The following is a 22722-nucleotide window of genomic DNA, read 5'->3' as shown; positions in this document are numbered from 1 at the left end:
AAAAAAAAAACATTTACATTAACAATCCCACACCTCTCTGTGCCACGTTCAGGGACATGGTGGAGGAAGTAAAGGTGCTAACAGGTATAAATAAAGAGCAACAGCATCACCCTGTCTGCAGACTGACATCGCAGTGCTGTTGCATTCATTCATGTGAGAATAAACAGATCGCCCAAAACATCATATATACCACCATCGTCATGATTTATACTTCATGTTATATTCTACAGACACTTTCTAAAGCTATTATCGTATGTGACAGACATGAAACAAGCACTGTGTCCGAACTCCACACTGATCCCAAGCTTCTTTTAACTATGAAGTGTTTTCACATAAATAATAAAAATCAAAATAAATGGAGGTGAAACAAACAAACAAAAAAACAGACCCTCAAAGAAGAGATTTTGATGTTTCTCCTGTCTGTGTTGGTGAGCAGTATGGGTTTGGGACACAGTTGTACTCAGATCATTACAGCCAACAGTTCTGCAGACTCTGAGCTCATAAAACCACTTCATTCACATTGTTCTTGTCACAATGATCATTACAGCTTATTCTTTGTCAGGACTTAGAGGACGATGACTGAGTAGTCAGGCCACTACTGGAAAATAAAAGGATTTCAGGAATAAAGTTGAGATGTTCTTTGAAGAGAGGGCCGCACTGATTCCAGAAAGAAAATTCATAAATATAAAGAAAATTGTAATATTGCATGAAAAATCTGTATTCTTCAAGATAACACTATAACTGTTTCTACATAATTGGATTATTTTGTGAATCAAACTTTAAATCTAAAATACAAATTTTAATGTTTTATAGAAATATATTAGGAAAAGTAATTTTATTATTATACAGACTATTTGTTTAATGAAATGCAAAATATTGCACAGGTAATCATAACATGACAAATCTTTTGTCTTCTGACATCAAAAGTTTTAAAATTAAATTCTTAAAACTTTAATACACAATACAGTTTTATGAACCTCCCTCTTAATGCAATTTTAAGAAATTACATTACTATTTTCCTTTTATTTAAGTGATGTTATTCTTAATATCTACATTGTTTTCCTACCAGTGGCCTTAATATCCAGTCAGAGGACAGACAGTGTCTTCCTTCTCCACAGTTCTGTCAAGTCTCCTGCCAGAGCCTGTTGTGTGTGAACACAGATTTAAATCAGTTCATCACCATGCAAAAAAAAAAAAAGGGATAAATTTAACATTGTAAATATTTGCTGTGATCGCCTTTATCAAACAAGTTTGAAGACTCTGCAAATGCTCTTCTGTGTGGTCAGTGTTTTACTGTTCTTTGGTTTGGCTGCAGGAGAAACCTTTGAGCGGCTGCCATCGGCGCAGCCAGATGAACAAAAGGGTCCATGTTTGTTATTTCTGATACATAAAGGACTTCCTTTCAGAAGAGCTGGTGTTACTGTGGCGCCTCCTCTCTCTCAGGTCTGGTGCTTGAGTGCATGTCGGCTCCTTTTTTCCCAGAACGCAGCTCTGTATCTCTTAAGCCGTTTGTCGTTCTTCCTCTTTACCACGGCGTTTTCCCTCTCTCTGTGGTAAAACAGGAAGACAAACGTCATGAGTGTTCAGAGAGGGAAAGTGAAAGAGTGTGTGTGTGTTTGTGTGCTCATGTGTGTGCACGTGTCCTCACTCTGTTTGTGTGCGGTTAGCGCAGAAGCTCAGACACTCTGCGTCCCGGGTGTCCTTGCAGATGCAGCGTCCGAGCTCCCTCCTCAGTCGCAGAGATCCAAACCCATAAGGAACCACGTGGCTGGAAGACACAGAGAGATTCAGCGGTGATTGTCCAAACTGTCTCCTCTGACGTCCACCACACGTCCTGCCTCAGCTCTGACCAAACCCATCACCAGATGTCAATGTAATCAATGTGTCATCAATGTATAAGGCAGTGTCGTCGAGACGTTATGGAAACACTGGCTAGCTTAGCAACATTACGGCTACAAACCAAACAACGCATGATGCCACATTCTGCAGGAGACCATGTTACTGTACTGTACTCTATGTCTGGTGTGATCTAGGCGGTTATATGCTGTCATTCCGACATCCTACCATTTACACATACCACCATTCCGACATACCGCTATTCCAACATGCGAACATCCCACCATTCCGACGACGCTTTCAATATAAGGAAATGTGCGTTACTCAACAGGTGACTCCCTTCTTTAAGACATGCTGATAGAGGAATACCCACACGGTTGTGCGTAATTAGAGCAGACAGGGATTAGTTTTCCTGTCTAGCTTTTACCTGGTCTTTTTTTTTTAACCAAATTTAACCAACTCCTTTCTTCATTGCCTAAGCTCAACCAGTGCAAAATCTTTTTGGGGAAAAAAAAACGCTATTAAAGGAATTGTTGGAAAGGCAGGATGTTTAAAAAAAAGAAAAAACTACCGTCGTTCCGACCATAGGAGGCAAAAATTGTCGGAATGATGGGACGTATGATAGAAAATTAAGTGTTGCCATTTATGTAGACAATTAGAGGCCTAGGTTGGGCTGGTGGGATGTCGGAATGGCGGTTGCCCCCTGATCTAGTCCTCAAATATAATATAATATAAGACGAGCCTTCAGGTTGATGTCACGTAAATAAAATTACCCAGAAGTCCTTCAAGTACCCGAAGCACTGACTCCTGGACGTTAGCATCACTACAGGCTAAGAATAGCTAAGGTGATTTATTGTCTGATTAAGCCAGTGTTAGTATAAGTTGGATGTGTGTCAGTCATATCTGGAGCACCTTGTTGTGTTTCCCATAATTCACTGCTTCAGATGCCAGATGAGCTTCTTTAACTACTGTGTAGCTGCAGTGAATCACGGATCCATCTGGTGCCACTGCGACACCGCCGTGATGGCTCACATCTGGCTTCAGGTTAGAGGGGTGGAGGTCCACAGCTGGCTAACAGTGGAGGACAGGGGACTGCCAGCAGATGCCAGTGGCTTAACAGCACTACATTCATGTCAAAACAAGGAGGATGCCTTAAAATAGAGCTGAGGTTTCCACTTGATTGTTTTTGTGAAATGCATCATTTGTGTCACATTTTTGAACTTGGATTTCTGGAACGAGCTGTTGGATTGAATTTGGATCTTCTGTCAAGCTGTGACAAATCATTTTATAGTGATCACAACTCAGACGCATTGTGCTTTTTTTTTATCATATGGCAACACATCTGGATCTTATTTCTACTCTGTGGTCAGTTGCGGACCTTTCATTCCCTCCATCAACACCCTCCCAGCTCCTGTATGCTAATTAATAACAAGTATGATTTATTCTCCTCTCTGCGGTGGCTTGTCCTTTGTGTCGGTTTAATGCTTCTGTTGGCTTCACTTCCATCTTTATGTCTCGACGTCTGTGTCAGAGGCTCCGCGAGCTCCTCCCTGCAGTTAAAGCAATGAATAAATCTACATGATCTGAACTTTTGCACTGTAACTTGATGAGTTATGGCTCCACTGGGCCAGAAGTCCTATTGAATTCTTCTCCTCTCCATACCTTCGCTCAAAGCTGTGGTTTACACAGGGTTGGGATTTATGTATGATCCTACAGACAGATTGCTGATGCGAATGTTGGACAATTTAAACTTCTGTTCACAACAGCAAGGTTCAGGCTACCATGGTAAACTGTAGACAGACACATGGTGACATGTTTTGTTTTCAGTTGTGAACACCATTGGCTGTATGTGTCCACTTGTTGAGCGCAAGTCCAATATCCACTCTGTTTTAGCTCCATGTTTGGTCTCCACCACCAAGACCTCCAGAAGGAAAGGGCTCTTACCAATTTTAGCTGCGTTCATGCATCACTATCCTTGAAACTAAGTCTATTGAACAGTGTTTTGTTCTGAACTCATTGCAGAATGACCTCAAAAAACACAAACAAATCTGAAAACAAGTGCTTCAAATGCTCACAACACAATAAACAAGTTTTCCAGGGGACACAAGAAAGTGCTGAACCCAGCTCAGACGGACTCACACAAACACTTTTGACAACAAAAGGCAAAAACTGCACCAGTGTGTCAGCTTCATCACTTTTTTTGTGACACTTCCGTTGATTATTTCCAGGCCCTGCCATATTGTTCAAAATGTTTTCTGAATTTATTTGCGTTTTATTTATTTGCATTTAATGCTTTAAGCTGCAGTGTGTTGAACTCAATTGGGCCTCCGTAGTTTTTGAGAATCTATGAAAAAAAATGTATCTACAGTACAGATAAGACACGCGCACATGATACATAAAAACACTGACCTAAACTAGGGACAAAACATAGTATCATTCACTGTCAATTAGTAGAAAATGTCCTGTATGACTGTGTGTGTTAATCCCCTGAGTGTATTTTAGTCACATGTATGTTTTCAGTCAACGTGTATGTGTGATTCTGACTTCATCTGCTTCAGTGTATTTAGACCTAATGTAACACCGTCAGAGTTTGGCTCACACTTGAAATCGTGTTTGTGCCAATAAAATAACATGTTTTATATTGTCTGGCTGGAAGTTGTTTTTTGGATGAACGTGTCCACCAAATGGCAGAAGTTATGCAAACTGTATTTGTTTGAGTTCACAGAAGGTGATTTCCATCCTGGAGGAGATTTGCTGTTGTTCATTAGCTTGTCTTTAGTTTGGACGGCGGCCTGTTGGGATGTTTGGAGACATTCAACTGTGACGGAGAACGAAGCTCCTCACGAGTTCTGTGTGTATATGTTTACATGTGTGAGAATGAATACAAATCTACAAAAACAAACCTGTTGATATAAAAATATGTGGAAACATCTGAAGGTCCAGAAACTGTTTAGCTTTCTCACTTGTCTGATCATTAGCTTGTTGATTTTCTGAACTGTATTCATCCTGAAACTGAAACAGAGCCTGGACCTTTCCTTTTAGATGTTTTAAACCTATTTTGTCCTCAAGGACAAACCTTTGCTGTTGAGTGCTAGTTGAAGGCAACTGGACTTCTTTTAAGTCAAAAATGTGTTAGTTATATTCTATTATCATTTAATTTGTCTTTAATACACTACAGCAGCTGCTCACTGTATTTCTAGAAAACAAACAGGTAGAAAATGGTGCATTTGTTGGGGACTATTTTCAGCTGTGGATTTATCCACATTTGGCGTGAGCTCTAGTGTGCGACTGAGTCAGAATAAATTACAGTGCAACAGTGAGAGTCACTCGTGTTTAATAGTGCTTGGAAACAATGGAGCTCAGTGGCTCCGAGGACTCAGACATTGTTGTTAGGCAATGTGCAGTGTTTGTTTGGGTCTCTATACATTTACTTAAAGAAAGATACGGAATATCTTTAAACTCAGCAGATCAAGCAGACGTTAACTGGTTTACATGTTTAAACAACTCCATTTTTAGCAGGATGTGAAGCAGCACCCAGGAGCTCACTGTCGCCCACAGGCCTCGGTGGTGTAGTTAGTCACGGTGGGCACTGCCACCGCTGTATAAAAAGGTCTTTATGATGAAGGCAGAAAGATTACACACGTTTTACCGCGTTGCTATGTTTAGACTAAACTAACAATCTGAGACTTAGTGAGAGGGTCCGGGAGCTGTTTTTGGATCATCTCTGGAAGCTATTTTGGTTACACCTCCTTTTTCTCTCCCTGAAGTTAATTAATTTCGAATGTGTCTTATTGGCTTGACATGAAAAGCTGGCGGTGCGGTACGCTCTGGAACAATATAGTTCATGTATTGTGAAAAATATTTGCACAGGTTAGTTGAAGTCATTCAAATCCCTAATAGTTTTAATATGGTTGGACGAGGAACTATGAAATCCCAGTTTACAGCTGCAATAATTGGACAGCATTGTTCTCAACAGGCACCAGGTAGAGTATGTTCTTCCTCATATTTACCTTTTAAAGCCTCAGACCTTCATTTGAAAAGGAGTTGAATCAATTATTACAAATGCTTCTCATTTTAATTCCACTATTCCATGTGAACTGGGCTGGTGTGGTCCTTGTAGACACTGAAATGGGAGCAGGCTGTGAGAAGTTAAGCGGTTGTGGGCAGATTAGGGTCAGACCACAGTGATTTCAGTCTCTTTGAGGTCTTCCTGCTGGGTTCACGTTAAAGGGTTAAAACGGGCTATTTAGAAAAAGCAAGAGGAAAAGGCGGCAGAAATTACCCTTCGTTAGGAAAGGTGCGCTTTCTTATTAGTGCCACCACATCTAACTGCTTCACTCATTGCTTGTGCATACGGAGCTAAAATGAAGTTAATTGCTACCAATTGTAAAGGGGGGACATGTGCCTGGTTCCTGTTTGAGGCTGGGCAAGGTCAAAATATGAAATGCTGGATTAGGACATGAGAAGTAAATGTATAAGTTTCACTGGAGAGGCATTTAATTTGAAGACACCGAAGCAAATCAAGACACAGTTTCCACTAACAGTCTAAATATAAAACAAGGCCTTTTTTTAATGGAAAACTTAGTATGTAGTGTTGCATCGTGGGGCATTTATAGCCTCAGTGTTGCCTGGGTTGCTTGTCACTGTATTTAAGTTTGTAAACTAAAATTAATTTTAGACAGCCCAGTTTAACCTATGGGATGTGGTATAGAAGAATTAGGTTCCTGTTGAACTTTATTAAAAACATCTAATCTCTCCATACACTTACAATCCCCATCTGTTGTTTGTCATTTGTTTCCCATATTGAAATATCCTGGTATTTGAGCATTGGTGCAAGTCGGAGACGGTCAAACACCGATAACGCTTCGAGTCGATGATTCTGAGAGCGCGTTGAATTTTCAGCCTCATGTCAGCTTTCATTTTTATGAGACGAGGCTTCAAAGGAGGTGTTAGGGTGTTATTCAACTGCTCTGATGTAATTAGTCTTGAGATGTGGACTTCGCAGGGCGAGGCAGTTCAATTTGGACCCAACTTGTTTTCCCGTCCTCCCTCGCCTTAGAAAAGTCAAGATCGGGCCAAATGACATTATGGAGTAAAATAAACAGAGAGACACAAGCCATGGTTGGAGGTAATCCTTGGATCATAGGTCACAATAACTGTGTACAACACCGCAGTGACCACTGACCAGTGTTTATACGGAGCAGAGAGCAACATAAGCCTTTGAGCCTCATTATGGTGGCGTCCATTTGTTTCCACGCCAAATCTATCAGCTTCTTGTTTTCAGGCTGCAGAGAGACGAGTTTGGGTTAAGGTGGTCTGAGCTTTGGATGTAAATAACAAAGTTTTGATGATTCTCATCACTTTGCACAAAAGTCTCAAAAGGTTTTAGACACATTTACATTAAGTATTTATCTCATAGATATATTATCTGTGGATTTTTCCATCTAATAATCAACGGTCTAAAATGAATTCAGAAATATATATAAGGATATTTATTACTATCCCTTTATAATGTGTTTATTATGTTTTTCATATTAATTTCTTTCATTATGAATATCGTATATGACCTATTCAAACCTGATATAAATTGGAACATTTTCATATAATGATATGTGAGCCATACTGTATATTTAATTTAAGGAAATGTAATATTACATTGAGTGTATGGCCAATGTGGATAATATGAACTGTTTTTTTTATATACTGATGGATGAGCGTGCTTTCCATCCTGTAGTCTGTTATTTTCTGTTCTGAAAACCACTGACCTGGCAAAGCAGTGTGAGTTTATCTTAGTGTTGGACTGCAGCTGCTGTGTGTGAAGTCTCTCATCCTCCCTCAGAAACCTCCCGGCTACTGCTGCAGGGAAAATCTTGTACATCCCTCTGAGGTTTTGGGAAGATTATTGATTGCCTATTATCTTTGTTTGGTTTTATTATCTCATCCTAACACTGTAAAAAAAAATCATCACAATGCTCCAGTGTTCTGTTACTGTGGCAACAAACCTGTTAAATGTTTAATATTCTATGCACTCACCTTGGGGTGTTGACCCAGACGATGCCAATGTGGCAGAAAAAAATGCACTCTTTGTCTTTCTGGTTCTCACAGGAGCAGCGTTTCTCTCGCCGGTGGGCCGTGTGGGCGAGCTGCACCAGGGGGCCTTCCTCCGCCGTGGGGCTCGTAACAGAGAAGGCAGAGGCTGAGGAGAACAGGTGAGAGAGGGCACTTAGAAACTGAAACTCTTTAATGTTTAGCTTTAATTATCATCCACTCAATTACATTTCTGTTTGTCTCACCAGAGGATTTGAGAAGTATCCAGTCCCTCGTTTTTAACTCATGTAGGTCATGCTTTTGTAAAGAACCACATAATCCTCCAACTTTGTTTTCATCGGCACACTACCAAAGCTGGAAAAATAAAACCCAACGTATTTATTGAGGATTCTGATTTAAAATGCTGTTCACTTTTCAGTTGGCCTATCTGGTGGAGCTGCACCACAGGGCCCTGTATGAAGCACACTGCTACAGCTGGGCAGCTTGATGCAACACACTGGTCCATACCTACATATCTCAACCTCCACTTGACAGATTGACAAAACTTGTGCTGCTTAGCACTTCAGCCTCTTATCAATTTAAACTTTGACTTGTTGGTTGCCCCGGATCAAAGGTCAGCGGATCAGCCTCTGGAAACCACAACTGTCAGATCTGATGTCAAGCCCTCCAGTGGTTGTTGAGAAATCTGACTCTTCACCAAAGTGTTGGTTGGCTTTGGCATCAATGAAAGAAATACGCTTTCTACTTTTCCAGAAGTTACTTCATTCAGTATTTCAGCCAAATGTTCATCATCAGGGCAGAGAGATATTGGCACTTCAGAAAAGAAGTGACAGTATCTTTGTCTCCTATAGTGTTTACGCTTCTGTGCAAATAAACTGAAAGAGAAATGGGATTTGAAGGAAAACGGATCTGTGGCTGGATCAGGTTCAGCAGTCGTGTAGTTTTTTTGAAAGAACAGAGCAGCAGATTGACCAGGAGGCCGAGGAGCTCAGGACTGTCAGACCTGAGTCTGATCTGTGGTTTGGGCAATGAATACTCTATTTGATTTGAAGTTTAGTTGATGAAAATATTCAGACATCCAAATGTCTTAGGAACAGGTGCATCAGAAAATGTCGCTTTGTAGAAAAGAACATCCCACACACTCTTCTTACATGACAATTAACTGACCATACCACACTGATGATCCCTGAGCTTGGCTTTAGTGAAGTTCAAGATCTACAGATCTACCTCCTGTAACATCCAGACCCAGTCTGTACCTCCAACCTGAGGCCTCTTTATTCGGGTGTTCTCCATATGAATTATAGGAAGTTGCTTTCACATGAAATCAACCAGGATTGTGACTAGAATCTAACTGAAAGCTAGAACTTCTTGTTTTAAGAATCTGAGTTCTGACTAAATACTGAATTTCATCTAAAGAAAAATAAGTATGTGCCTTTTAATAAGGGGAACTTTGCTCATATTAGACAATAAAAACTTCACATTTGCACTTAACAAATCAAATGTTTTGCTTATACACTGAACTTGTAAAGCTGCAACTCTTGGTTACAGTAAGCATTTTTCCTGCATTTAGACTTAGTCTTAAAAGTCTTTAAGATCTACCGTCTCAGATCATATCTGGTCTTAATTATGTCTTATTCACACTTGCTGTTGGAGGTTAGCAGTATAGAGTCATCATTTCAAAAGGGGTGGGGCCCTCAGGAGCGTGTGACCCTTTGATTCCTCTTCTTCATGTTGGAACAACTTTCAGCAGCTTCCCACTCGGCTGCATAACAACCACAGCATGAGCTGCAACGCTACACTCTAATTCCTGGGTCTACACCTCAACACACACTCATGTACGCTCCAGCTTACATGCATGCATGTACATACTAAAAAAGCACACACACACACAGGCCCATAAAGCCCCCAGAGCCCACAGACAGGCTTTGATCCTGCGCTCAGTACACACAGGGGAATGTTTGGGCGTCTGAAGAAGGATTTACACGATTTACACACAGGGACAAAATAACACTTCTTCTCACCATAAATAGCTCAGGCCTGTTCCTGTGACCCAGAGAATCTAATATTTAAGTCTTTTTATTCAATTTTAGTCTTCAAAGAGGTTTTTATTTGTCCAAGGTGCTCAGAGAGTCCCCAAGAACAACAGTGAAGAACTCACACGCTAACAACAGAAACAAACATGTAAACATGCCTTAAAAACATGGAAACCCAAATATGAAACCAAACAAACAAAAACACACGGACAAGCAGTGAGCAGCTTTTGCAGAGCTTTTAACTGGATCTGCTCAGTTTGTTCCGTCGTCATCATGTGAGAAAGTCGAGGACACATGGAGAGAGGAAAGGTAAAAGAGGGGGCCTCATACATCACTGCAGACCTCCTAAAAAAATCAGTTGTCCATATGATGGGTTTTATATAATATAAGACACATGCTGAGTGAAACAAGCAGACACACTCATGACTATGTATGTTCACTATGGAAATGCAGTGGACCAAAGATAAACAGATTCATGCAGCCTGTGCAAGATGAATCGAAACCTCATAGAGAACAAAAGTTTGTTTTAGCAAGAAACCACAACACTTTTATCCAGGTCCTGGAAAATTGCTTGAGTTTACGGGCTGGGTGTCAGTGTTCACCTGCAGCTGGTTTGTTCAAACCCTCGGTAGACGTGTCAGTGAAGCCGCTGTCACAAATCACTGCTGCATCATAAAGAAGCCGATTTTGAGGGAGAATAATGGAGATACTGTTCTGCCTGGGCATGTGTTGAGGGTGACTCCAAAACACATGAGAAGCATGTTCGACGGGGCCAGGTGACCTTTTCTTTGATCCTGGAACTCCTTGTCAAGAAACTGAGGGGGAGGGCGAGGAGGAGGAGGAGGAGGAGGAGGAGGAGGAGGAGGAAGAGCGCTAATGATGTAACCAAGCTCTACAAAAACACTGCCACAGAGAATCCAAATCATCCAATGACAGGGCGACAGACGAGCTGAGTGGAGCGGGCCATGGTGGAGCCAGCAGCTTGAGTCCAGGAGACACAGCAGAAGAAAGAGGATCAGAGGAACATGCAATCAAGACAGAGATGTGGAAAAGTGGAAGATAAAGAGAGGAATCTAACTTTATTAAGCTGAAGACTTGATAGCAGTCTGGCTTTGAGAAAAACTAGTATTGGAATGTATTACATATGGCCTTTTTGCTGGGTGATGAGGAGTCTGTAGGCTCCATGATTGGGGTCAAGAACCACCCAATGCCAAGTTGTGTATTACCACTTAAATGATGTCATGGTGGTACAATAATTGTGGGTAACACTTTATTTTAAGGGGTCCTTGTTCCTGTGTATCTACCTAATTAATTACAGTGTAATTACCTATGTAACCGTATGTAATAACATGTACTTACATTGTAATTACATAGTGTATTTTGGTGTACTTACAGGTCCTTGTTACACTTGTAATAAGAAATGCCAAAGTGGCCTCTCTCTTTGCACAAGCATTTCTTATTACAAGTGTAACAAGGACCTGTAAGTACACCAAAATACACTATGTATTTACAATTTAAGTACATGTTATTACATACGGTTACATAGGTAATTACACTGTAATTAATTAGGTAGATACACAGGAACAAGGACCCCTTAAAATAAAGTGTTACCTAATTGTGCATGCTAAGCTACTGCATTCCTGAAGACTGGAGATAACACTGATAATTACCAGTTTCAGGCTCAAGCCTGACTTCCTGACCTCACTCTGGGGTCAATGACGCTCCAGTCTTTGCTTTAATCTTTTCAATGTTTGGAATAAATGGCAAAACTCAATAAACACTGACCTGAGGCCAGATGAATGGGGCGTTGTTCAAACTGGAATGTCAGAAACAGCACTAAAACACTGATTTTAAAGATTAGAAAATGACAACTTACAACACAAATAGGTTTTTTTTTTTTACAAAACCTGTGCTCACCGCTTGGACGGAGTGGATTACCAGATCATTCCAGATCAGTTTAAAGTCACACTATTTATTCTGCACCCTGAGGTTTACAAGGAGAATGTCACGCTGCCTCCTTATCTTGAGCCTGCCTTGAAGCACAAATACACAGACAATCGTTTGAACGGTTTGCATGTCATGTTTGGCACTGCCAAGTCAAACTCGGCTGAACTGGGCTGTTTTATCCTGATGCGGAAGAGAATGCTACAGGTTTTAATCAATTTGGGATGGCAATGTCACATTTCACGTCCACAGGCTTCACGTATCCTCCAAGAAACACACAACCTTCATGCAATAATCTGATCAGAAGCAAGGTTAGACAAGCAGGATGGAGGTTCAACTCCCAAACTCAACAAACCAAATCATCATCTCTCCTCAAGGTGACCTGAGACGTACTCTGGACTGACCCACAAACACTGACAATTGAACATCTCAACTGGTCCTTGATAATCACAAGGACACAAAACAAGAAGATCTCCTAACAATTGGATTGACCTCAAAACCTTGACATTATTCTCACAGGTGACCTCTTGTGGTCATACAAAGAATTACTGTTTCTCAGACACAGCATATTGAGGAGAATGCTGGGATCAACAGTGTAGAAACCAACTGACTAAAGCTGCCATGGTCAACGTCAGTCTCTTTTATCAAGGTCCTGGTTTGTTGACCAGAGTCAAACAGTTTCAGGTCAACGTTGACCGAACTCTAACCGGAGAAATGACACTTCATTCTCCACTGGTCACCTGGTATCTGATCAGGGAAATAGTTGGACTCTTAACCCACTATAAAATGTAAACACAAACTTTCCACATTCTTTGTTTGGAGTTTTAGAGGAGCTGTTTTTCATCTCTGTGGTGCAGTGGCTCAAGTTCTTTCAGATTCTTCTGTTAGCAAAAAAAGAAAAAAAAAGTCTCTGGTTTGATCAAACCTAGATTAAACAGTTCGACCTCAACATCTGGATGAAACCAGGCATTGTTCCTGAGCCCAATACGATCCCAGTGGTGGAACATGGTGGTGGCAACAAAATGCTGTGGAGGTGTTCTTCTGAAAATGTCTACAGAGACGAACAGCAGAATGTTCCCAAATCGAGATGTGCAAAGCTTTTCACATCACACCAAAGAAGACAAGATTATGATGTACTGAACCTAGAAAAAATGTATGTAACTGATTCAAGCTGAAAGCCCTGGTTCTTCATCAATCAGCAGGTTCATCACTTGCATCATCACCTGTTGCCACCTGTGGTTTTGTCCTCAGCAATTAGTTTTCCAACCATTATAAAAGTAGTCTTCTGCATCTTGGGGGAATGAGTATATCTATATTGTGAACGATATCTATACTTTTAATTATTATAAAGTGCGTAAAAGAGACGTTTACAGTCAGAACAGTGTGCAGTAACCCATGAACCCATGAAGCAGCTGCTTTAATCACTTCCAGTCATCAAACATGCCGCAGTGATTAACTGAACAAATGATTTCATTAATGAAAAACATGAAGTGAAGCGGCCGTCTGCAGCTCCACATTAGAGGCTTCACACTGATAGTGATTAACAAGACTAAACAGGATCTCTGTGCAATGAGCAGCAAACGCACGCTCTTGGTGATACGATGGTAATAAAGAAAAAAGAGACTAGTGAAGTGAATCAAAAGCTTTTTCAGCATTAAAGACAAATTGCACCTTGTGACTTGCATTATTCAAAAGGAAACAGTCCAGGACTTCCAAGCACTTGCAGGTTAACTGGTGAGTGCAAACTGCCTGCAGGTGTGAATATGAGAGTGAATACTGTGACCTGTTGAAGGTTTGTGGTGCTAACTGCGTTTGACTGACACGTCCTCAGATCTTCAACCATTTAAAGGTGTAGTTTATCCAAAACGATCACTCTCATTGGTAGGCGGAGTCCAGTGACCTCATATTTAATGAAAGCACATGTTGAGGGGCCCTGTGTCAAGCTTAGGTCTTATTGCTTTATTATTTTAGTTTATTATGTTTCATAATCCTGCACAATGTTGTATACAATCTTAGGAAACAGGCTGCAGGGTCAGGTAATGTTATTCCAGTACAGTAGCTTGGTTAGAAAGCAATAAGCTACTTCCTGGGTTACATTTTCAAATTAACTATTTCTTATTTATGTGCAGCTCATTGTGTGGAACAAGGTACGAACATGGGCGGGCACAGTGCGAGGCTCAGCTCCGTGCAGCTCAAACAGGCCTCATTAAACTCCCATTGAGGTCAGAGAACTGGCCCCAGAAAACTGCGCCAGCTGAACGACTGATCCCACATGCCCATTGTCTGCCACCGACAGACCACAATCTGGGCTGTAACAATGTCAACAACAAGCCTGGCAAACGTCCGAACCCATCACTCAGAGCTGGCAGTTTCCAGAGTTTCGACAGCGCTAACAGCTCAGAGATCAGCTCCCAGCAAATGTGACAGCGTTAGTACAGAAAACAAAGATGTTTAAACAAACAGCACAGACCCTTGACTTCATGGTCACGGTCTGTTAATGAAGTCAAAAGGAGAGAAACCACATATAACATTTGCGGTCCCCTGGTTGTGAAGAACCACATGGTGCTTAACTAAATAATAAAGTTATTTAATGTCCGGGGAGCCAATGGAAGGAAAAAAAAATTCTTGAGAGGAATATTATGGGAACTCAAGCCAGACTGGAATCATTTTGTGACATCCTCACTCTTAAGTAGAGATGTCGCCATTTCAGACTGAGAAACAACTGCCATGATACCGCTGTTTTTCATTTTAAGCAACTAACTTGGTCATGTCCCAGCTTCCTTTTGTATGTGACTTAAGACCTTGAGCTGACAATTAGCCCTTTATTGTTTCCTAAGACAATGCATCATACTTTATGATGCATACTTCATACTCTTGATACAGTATCATATGCACTCTATAATCATAATCTATCATGCATTGTTCGTATCAAGCAGCTCTGAGTGTAATGTATGTGTCTCTCTTATTTTTAATTTAGTGTTTTCTGGTCCACTCTATGTGCAAGTATTCATGCAATTGTCTGCAGTAGTTTGTATCCGTGGCTCCAGACAGAAAAAAAATGTAGGAAAACCCAAGAGGCAGAACCCCTGTTCAGGCTCCTACATTGTTTGGACACTGCCAAGCCAAAGTTTAATTTCTTGCCCTGTTATGAGAGAGTCTGCCTGGCTCCACAGGGTTTGACAATATTTGACAATATACAGGCGGATCAGCTGCCTAATCCATGAGGCTGGCTGTTTGGATTGGCAGAAGTCACTGTGAAGGTAGAGGCCTCCCAAAAGCAAAAGATTCTACAACACATAGCTGCTCTTTCCGTGTTTATCAGTGTGCACATTCACCTGTGGAACTGTGGTATCATCTAAGCAGATAAAGGAGAGTGCGTGATCACGTTTCGTCTATTGTGTTGATCCGGCCTTGGTTCTAGTTTCTTGGGAGGCAATAAAGGTGCTGAGGCCAACATGACAGCCAAGGTAAACTCACTGCCTAATTTGGAGTTCTTGAAGCCCAAACATCTCCAGTAAGAATCCCCAGACAGAGTGGAAAAGTCTTATTGGGCTGATGGGAGTTAAACTGGCTCTCCTCTCCAGAAACTGTCGAAAATGAGCCACTGACAACAGTCACCCACCACTTTCGCTGACCTTCAAAGCTGAAGCATAGTTTGTAAAGTGAGGACATTAAGAAGCATGTCTGGGGTTAGCAGGTAAGGATCATGCTCAGGTGCGGCACCTGTTGCTGACAGGGGTCAGGACCCACCCGTGGGGCTGCATGGTTTGTTTAAAACATCGTGAGATGATGATAATGGAACACAAAACATATTTCTGCTATATAAATGTTTGTTTTTTCAAGTTAACTCAAATAATTTTTTATTTGCGTAACCGGATAAATGTCTCGATGGGCTCCTCAGGCCTATAACAGCAACTGGTTCCCACCCTGCTCAGGATAAGTACTGACAAATTCTTGTGCACAAACTAATGCTTTAATCCCGTCCAAACTCAAAACAAATCTGCATTAACTCACACACCTTATTTAATTTAGATTAGATGCTGTTGTCCTCACAACTTTCACATTTTCCTCTACACTGTATTAGGATACACAATGTTTTATTCACAGCTAAAGCTCTGATCATAAAGCAACATCCCAAATGTACAAAAAAAAAAGATTGTCAAAAGAACAATAGACAAAAGTAATGAGTGTGATATCCATGTGATATTGATTTTTGTTCCTGTCACAAGTGAGTCAGGTCTTGGCTTGAGTTCCGGTCAAGTTCCAAGTCAAGAAATACAAGTCCCAAGAAGTCCATCATTATTCAGTATTTGTGTGTCTGTTGGTGTGCAGTGCCAAGTGCTGTTCCATCCTGCTTGCACAATGTGATTGGCTGCCGTTAGGTTCATTCAGTATATTTTATAATCCAAGGAGGGGAATAATGAGGTGTGTCTTCGCTTTATGAACAAACAGCAAACTGCAAAGAGAAGCAGCAAATGTGCTCTGTGGAGTCAAGGGTCACGACATCTACAAAGGACTCTGACTCTTGGGTGCTGTAAAACGCCTTTAAAGATTTGGGGTTTATTGGGGTTTTTCCCCGTTGTTTACATTTCATAAGATTTGGCCTCAGGGATGATATTAAGCCGCTCAAGTCAAAAGCCAGAAGTCTAAGTGAAATCATTTCTGTTCAGGGTAAAAATAAAAACCAGTGTCACATCTTTTTAGACCGTGTCATGTCAAGTGTGAAGTCAAGTTAAAGTCATCTGTCCCCAACTGACCTGTAACTTGAGCTCTGTTTCAGTAACTTGACACTAATTACAAAGGACAAATTACTAATTTGTCTCTGCATTTCCCTTTTAAAGAATTAATCAGACCTCATAATAATCTAATGATGGTATTTCAATCTCCTAATCCAACTGTTGGACCAGTCCAGTAATGGAAGTCTGAGGAAACATTTTTGTGTGTGGTTTTATCATCTTCATGTGTAGTTTTGACTAAAATAACTTGGGACTTGGGACATGTGCCTGTGGTCATGAGGAAATGCTGTTTAATTTCGGAAGTCTTGCCGTATCCAAGCAAAAGCTAAGATCAAACTGCCTGCAGAGCTCAGAGAAAGGATTGTGTCAAAGCACAGATGTGAAAAGTATACCAAAAAAATGCATTCAAGGTTTGCAAGTTTGGAACAACCAGGATTCTTCCTAGAGCTAGTTGTCTGGCCAAGCTGAAGAATCAAGGGCCAATGGTGCTGGTCAGAGGTGACCAAGGACGTGATGGTTACTGAGCTCCTGGGACCCTGTGTAAGAGAAACTTCCGAGGCTGGATGAAATGAGATGGGAACCTGACAGCTGCACTTTATAAATGTTTTTTAGCAGCTAATGTGAACTCATTACAGTGCTTTCTGATGGATGGTTCCTAGTATAACTCCTGCTTGTGCAAAGATAACATATTTACAGAGGACAGAGCCTTGATATAACAAATATCAAGTGATTAACTACAGGCAGATGTTTTTTTCTTATATAGTCCTGTGTTTTATGGGGAATATTAAAGATTAAGATAAAATGTTTCAGGCATTGTGACTAAAATGTATATTGGTGGCTCTTAATATAACCTGTATGCTAGGCTATCTCTGATTGTACAAAACTGTGTGATCCATCCCTTACACTTGTTCTTCTGTGTTCTTAGGTAAAGGTCACCCTTTACTGAGACTGTCAGACTCCTTTATGGCTATTTGTCTAAAAAGTCTCTGGATACATTTTAGAAAACGCTAATTGTTAGTTAGTTAGTTAATTGGGTGCGCAAAGTCAGTAAATCTAGAAACAAAGGAAAGCTGAATTGTCAACACTGTATGGTAATGTCCAATAATTTCTGGAAGATGTTTGTCCAATGGTGTAACCTCATTACTTAGTTACACTGCATTGGGTTTACCGCCGGTACAACTTGATCAGTCAGTCAGTCAGTGACATTTCTGTTTACAGGGCTGGCCCACTGTGGTCCAGCCAAAAAGTGATGGCACAGGAACACATGGATTGTGTTTTGTGCCACTTTTCCACTTTAACTAGCTCAGTCAGCCATTCCTGTAGTTATATGGGCTATTAGGTTTTATTTAGTCCCTAGGTGGTTATAGACATATTCTGGTGTTGTCTTGTGATTTCTGCAGCAACCTTAATAGGCTTCAGATGTCTGGCTGTGACATTTGATGGACACAGACAGCACAAATTAAGACCAAAGGAGAGGTGAAGATAGCAAAAAAGAAAAATAAAGAGATGGTGGTGATAGAAAGTCAGAAAGGAATGGGAATGGAAATGTATGGACAGTGGAAAAAGTCACAGTTTAGAAAGTAGAAGAAAAGGAGAGACAAGATGTTGACAGAGGGGTGCGGAGATATTCCTCTGAGGTCCTTACACTATCGAAGACTCAGCACGAAAAATATTTAACTTATGGGGTGGCATCTGCTCAGGAATTTAAAATGCTCTGTGTTGCATAAAAGCCTTCACCTCAGTGATGTGTAGTTCCCTGTGTCAGTAATGAGCACGCATAGAGTTGAACATGAGGAAATGAGTGGATCCAGGGCTGCTTGGGACTCTTAAACCACAAGCCCTATTTCATAATGTCAAGGTCAAGTTAAGTAGCAACACACCTCTCCTCAGGCGACACACAAGTCTGCATCAGGATTTTATTCTCATATCTACTGAACTCTCAAAAACTACACTATACTTTTTATTTATGGCAATCTTCTTGTGTAGCAAGAAACAGTAGTTTTGTACGATATTCAACAATGTGCAATTTTGAGCTTTCATGAGTCATTAAAGGATCAAGTTTCATTGATTCTCTCTATATTTCTGACTAAAGCATTAAATCTGAACATCCCTCCAAGAAGTTCTTCAGGGGCATTGCTCAACAAGACTATTGGGAATACTTAAGCCTGCCACAAATTACTGAGAGGCAAGCAAAGGACTGTGCCACTGTGGTTCAGCGTCACCTCCTAAGACTGCAGACCAACTTAAGCCTAGCCACATTTTGGTTGATTTACATAATATGTCACCAAGATCTTATTCTGAGCTTTTCTCTATTGACTTGGACATGATGAGGATGAAAACACATACACCACTGTAGAGTGACTCCAACTTTGGTAAGTGGGACACTGGGAAGGGATCCAATTATTGTTGCAAAGACTCCTACTCCTTGTTCCTCCTATATTGTGTTCTTGTTAAGACTGAATTACTAACCAGGCAGAGTGCGCAACTGTTGACAACCCTTGGGCCCCAATACCAAAACCTCAGGCTTGTTGTTGTGTTGTTTGGATTTAGGCTACTCACCACAAAAGCATAGTGTTTTAAGTCATAAAAGTCCTAAGATGGGAACCTTATATTTGAGATTTTCTTGCACAATTTTGCACATTCCCATTTTAATTTGTGTTCTCACACAAATAAGCATAAAGCCAACCTGTACTGGATGCAGGTAGTCTTCTAGCCTAAATAAGATGAACACACTGCTTCACAAGTGGAGGGAACATGCATGAATAAGAATCCAGCGATTTAATTAAAAGCAAATCTGGCCAAATCTACACACTGAACAGGCATACATGCTGGAAGAAAGCTCAATGGGCCATGAGACTATGGAAATTGGCTACAAACTTAATATCCAAATACTATGAAGAAAGCGTGAGCTATGACCACTGCCATTAAACAGCAGAGACGAGAGACGACACCCATCTGTCATCTGTGACTCTTGGGGGAAATTTATTGACTTTAACTTCAGTTCAGTTCTTAAATTGAAAAGACATGGTGGTGTACCAGGTAGGGAGGGTCAGGTGAAAGGTGATTTCGAGTTACACTGTGGCTCCAGGATTTTTGAAGTAAACGACCAACTATAAATCAGCATGTTTCAAGTCTCACGTTGTTTTTTTTTTGTTTTTATCTCCTCTGAGCTCCCCAGCTCCATGGAAGTGTGAAACTATATCACTGGGGTGCTGCTATAAGGAAGAGAGGTTTTCCATTATCTGCTAAGAAAGCACCATGATGGTGTATGGACAAATCATTTTGTTTTCTTCCTCTTCTTCTTCAAAAAAAAACATCTGCAGATTGGCTTTGGTTCGAATCTGAAAGACACATAAATCTGGGAGTGGCAACTAAGATCATCTAAAGCTTAAATTACGTATTGTTCTCTACAACCATGGTGTTACGTAACTCGCCTGATGCTCTTAAAGGATCTATTGTTAATGAAAGGGGTTTTACCGCCCAGTATTTGGCACATAAAAAACAAACTATACCACATTATCCGGGTCTTAGACCTTTGAGTCTGATGGCCAGAGGCTACACCAAGTTATTATGTGTTCATTGTTGGCTACTTGCCCCACTACCATGTGTCCATGTGCAATTAATATGAGCTGTCTTAGCTAACATTTAAACGTGAATGGTGTACTATAAGTTCAGCTCAGTGGACCCAAAAGTGAAGATACAATACTCAGTGGTGACATTCACTCTGGCCTGGTGCCAGAGCGAAACCTTCAAAAAGGTTCCAGGTAATCCAACAATGCCTTTGTTATCCCACGGGTTCACACAGGTGTAGCAAGGAATCTCAAAATCCTTGGCGCAGATCCCGCAAACACATTCCAGATTTTCCATATGCAATAAAACCTTAAAATCTCTGTGATGTACAGGATGGCATTCCTGGATGTACATGTGAGACCACCATAGTGCACACGCAGTTGCATTCACTCAGAAGCAATTCTGTGCTTGTAGAGTTTGAGTTCTTTTTTACATTTAGGAGTTACAATTGTTCATGAAAGATGACTCACTGCTGCAGACCTAGACGGTGGTGCTTCACCAGGGACTGTGCTATGTGTGTGGAGCTTTAAAACCAACAAAAGGCAGTAAAGAGATTATCAGAGAAGTCAAAAATGTGACTGGAACATCAACAGTTAGTTCACAGTTAATTAGCTAATTAAAATGTAACAACACACACAGACGGGGCCAATCCTGGCCCTGGAGATACATGGACACACCCATTTCATTGTCATGGTGGAAACAAGGGATAGGAAAAATGATTACACAAGTGATACAACTAAAAAGAAAAAAAACAACAAGAAAACAAAAAACAAAGGAGTTGGAAAATAAAGCGAGCACGTCAAATACGAGTCTTCTCTTTTTTTTAAATCAACATATTAGAAGTTCAAAAGGAAAGCTTGGCATTTCTATTACACCACAGTTTTTATTGAACCACGTTATTTACTGCAGCATTCTCTTATCGGCTAGACTGGTAGTTTTCAGAAAAAACTACACAACTATGAACCCTGGCTGCAGCATAAACTGGCAATGTAAACTTGTGCTGAGGGAAAAAACCTGAAGGACGAGTCGGTAAGTGTAAACCGTCTCTAAACTGTAATATATAGTATTTGGGGAAAAGGACTCATCAAATTCCTTCAATTAATAATACTGTACCATAAATGCCTTGTTTTCCAGTCAAGAACATGGTGCTCACATGTTCACTTATTAATGACCATTAATTTATAACAACATAAACGTGATATTTTATAATTAAACTATTTCAACAAGATGTTACCCCAGATGTTCTAAAACAGTGTGCAACAACAAACATACAGGATCTATTTTGCCAGAAAACAGCACCTCATCCATCCAACAGTTAACTCTTATTTCTTATTAGCATGGAGCTACAGTATGGAGACAGATATTAAAAGGTGGACTTACCATGATACTGCTGGCACAACATCAGAGTCGTGGCGAGGAGCCAAAAGTAAGTGAAGTCCATCCTGCTTGGCTCGTCGGTGTCCAGGTGAGAACTCTGCCCAAAGTACCTTTGTGTTCACGTAAAATTCCTCCCAGCTTCCAGTTGTAAAAAAAAACAACAAAAAAAAACAGCAGAGAAAAACCCCGCAAGAAATATATAAAATCGTTCAATCACAAAGCAGGAACAAAAAAAAGGGTCCTGGTGAATCAGACACCTGAGCTTTTAAATGTTCCCAGTCAACAGTGAAGAGAAGAAAAAAGATTCAGTTTGATCCAGTCAGGTCGGCGTTGGAATTAACAGCAGTTGCCACCCAGGTGCAGCTCTGGATAACCCCCGGTTCACAGAGTGGAGCTGTATCCTGAGGGGCTCCGACGCTGCTGCGCTCTCCAGACGGAGGGAGGGAGGACAATGTGATGGATTGGGAGCAAGGTTGTATTGAGCTGCATCACAACAGATGGAGAGGAGTGAAGGGCAGGAGGAGGAGGAGGAGGAGGAGGAGGAGGAGGACACCGGGGGGAGGCTGGATCTGCAGTGAGACACCTCCACAGCCTGCATGGGCGTCATTAATCACAGCCTCCTCTGCACGTGGTTGACCTGTGTCATGCTCTCGTGCTTTGCTCCGTCTCGCTGTGTTCTCCCTCATCATGTCTCACTTCTTTCCCCCGGACTCCTTTCTAATCACTCCTCACTCTCTTTTCCTCTTCGCACCGTCCAGCAGACGTGGAGCAGCAGCCCAGTGCGCTCTCTCTCTCTCTCTCTGTGTGCACTACACATCTTTATCCATGTGTGTCAGTGAGGCAACGAATGTGTTATCCTGCCATTGCAGAAAATATTGCCACAGCGCAAATGACTCACAGACGCTGCCATTAGCTGCAGTGATATTCTCTGCTGAGTTCAGTAACCACAGGAAGAACTGAGGGCGTGATCTTGGAGGGATTCGTTTGCTGTTTATGCTTCTGTAACAATATTTCTGCTGCACATATGATTCAGCTTAAGGAGAAACAGAGCGCTGGTTTCTATGAGCTCATTGATGGAGGGAAGATTAATTCTGGAGATTAAAAAGCAACAACAAACAAACACTACTGCTGCTGCACACTTGCCTCTAGATGTTCACTTTATAAGAAATTATATCAAA

The 22722-nt window shown here is 41.1% G+C and overlaps 1 protein-coding gene across 1 annotated transcript; it reads right to left on the bottom strand.

The window, feature by feature from the left end:
- Positions 1 to 765: 765 nt before the first annotated feature.
- On the bottom strand, positions 766 to 22326 carry LOC146961220 (endothelin-2). The gene is made up of 4 exons (XM_085770466.1): positions 21548 to 22326; positions 7870 to 8032; positions 1649 to 1768; positions 766 to 1548 (listed from the first exon to the last, which is right to left on the bottom strand). The coding sequence occupies exons 1-4, from the start codon at positions 21606 to 21608 to the stop codon at positions 1440 to 1442; spliced, it is 453 nt and encodes a 150-aa protein (XP_085626592.1). The 5' UTR covers positions 21609 to 22326; the 3' UTR covers positions 766 to 1439.
- Positions 22327 to 22722: the final 396 nt, after the last annotated feature.

Source organism: Trachurus japonicus, chromosome 24 (genome assembly GCF_045865225.1).
Source record: "Trachurus japonicus isolate A0001 chromosome 24, Traja_1.0".
NCBI lineage: Eukaryota > Metazoa > Chordata > Actinopteri > Carangiformes > Carangidae > Trachurus > Trachurus japonicus.
This window is presented reverse-complemented; position numbering and strand designations above follow the sequence as displayed.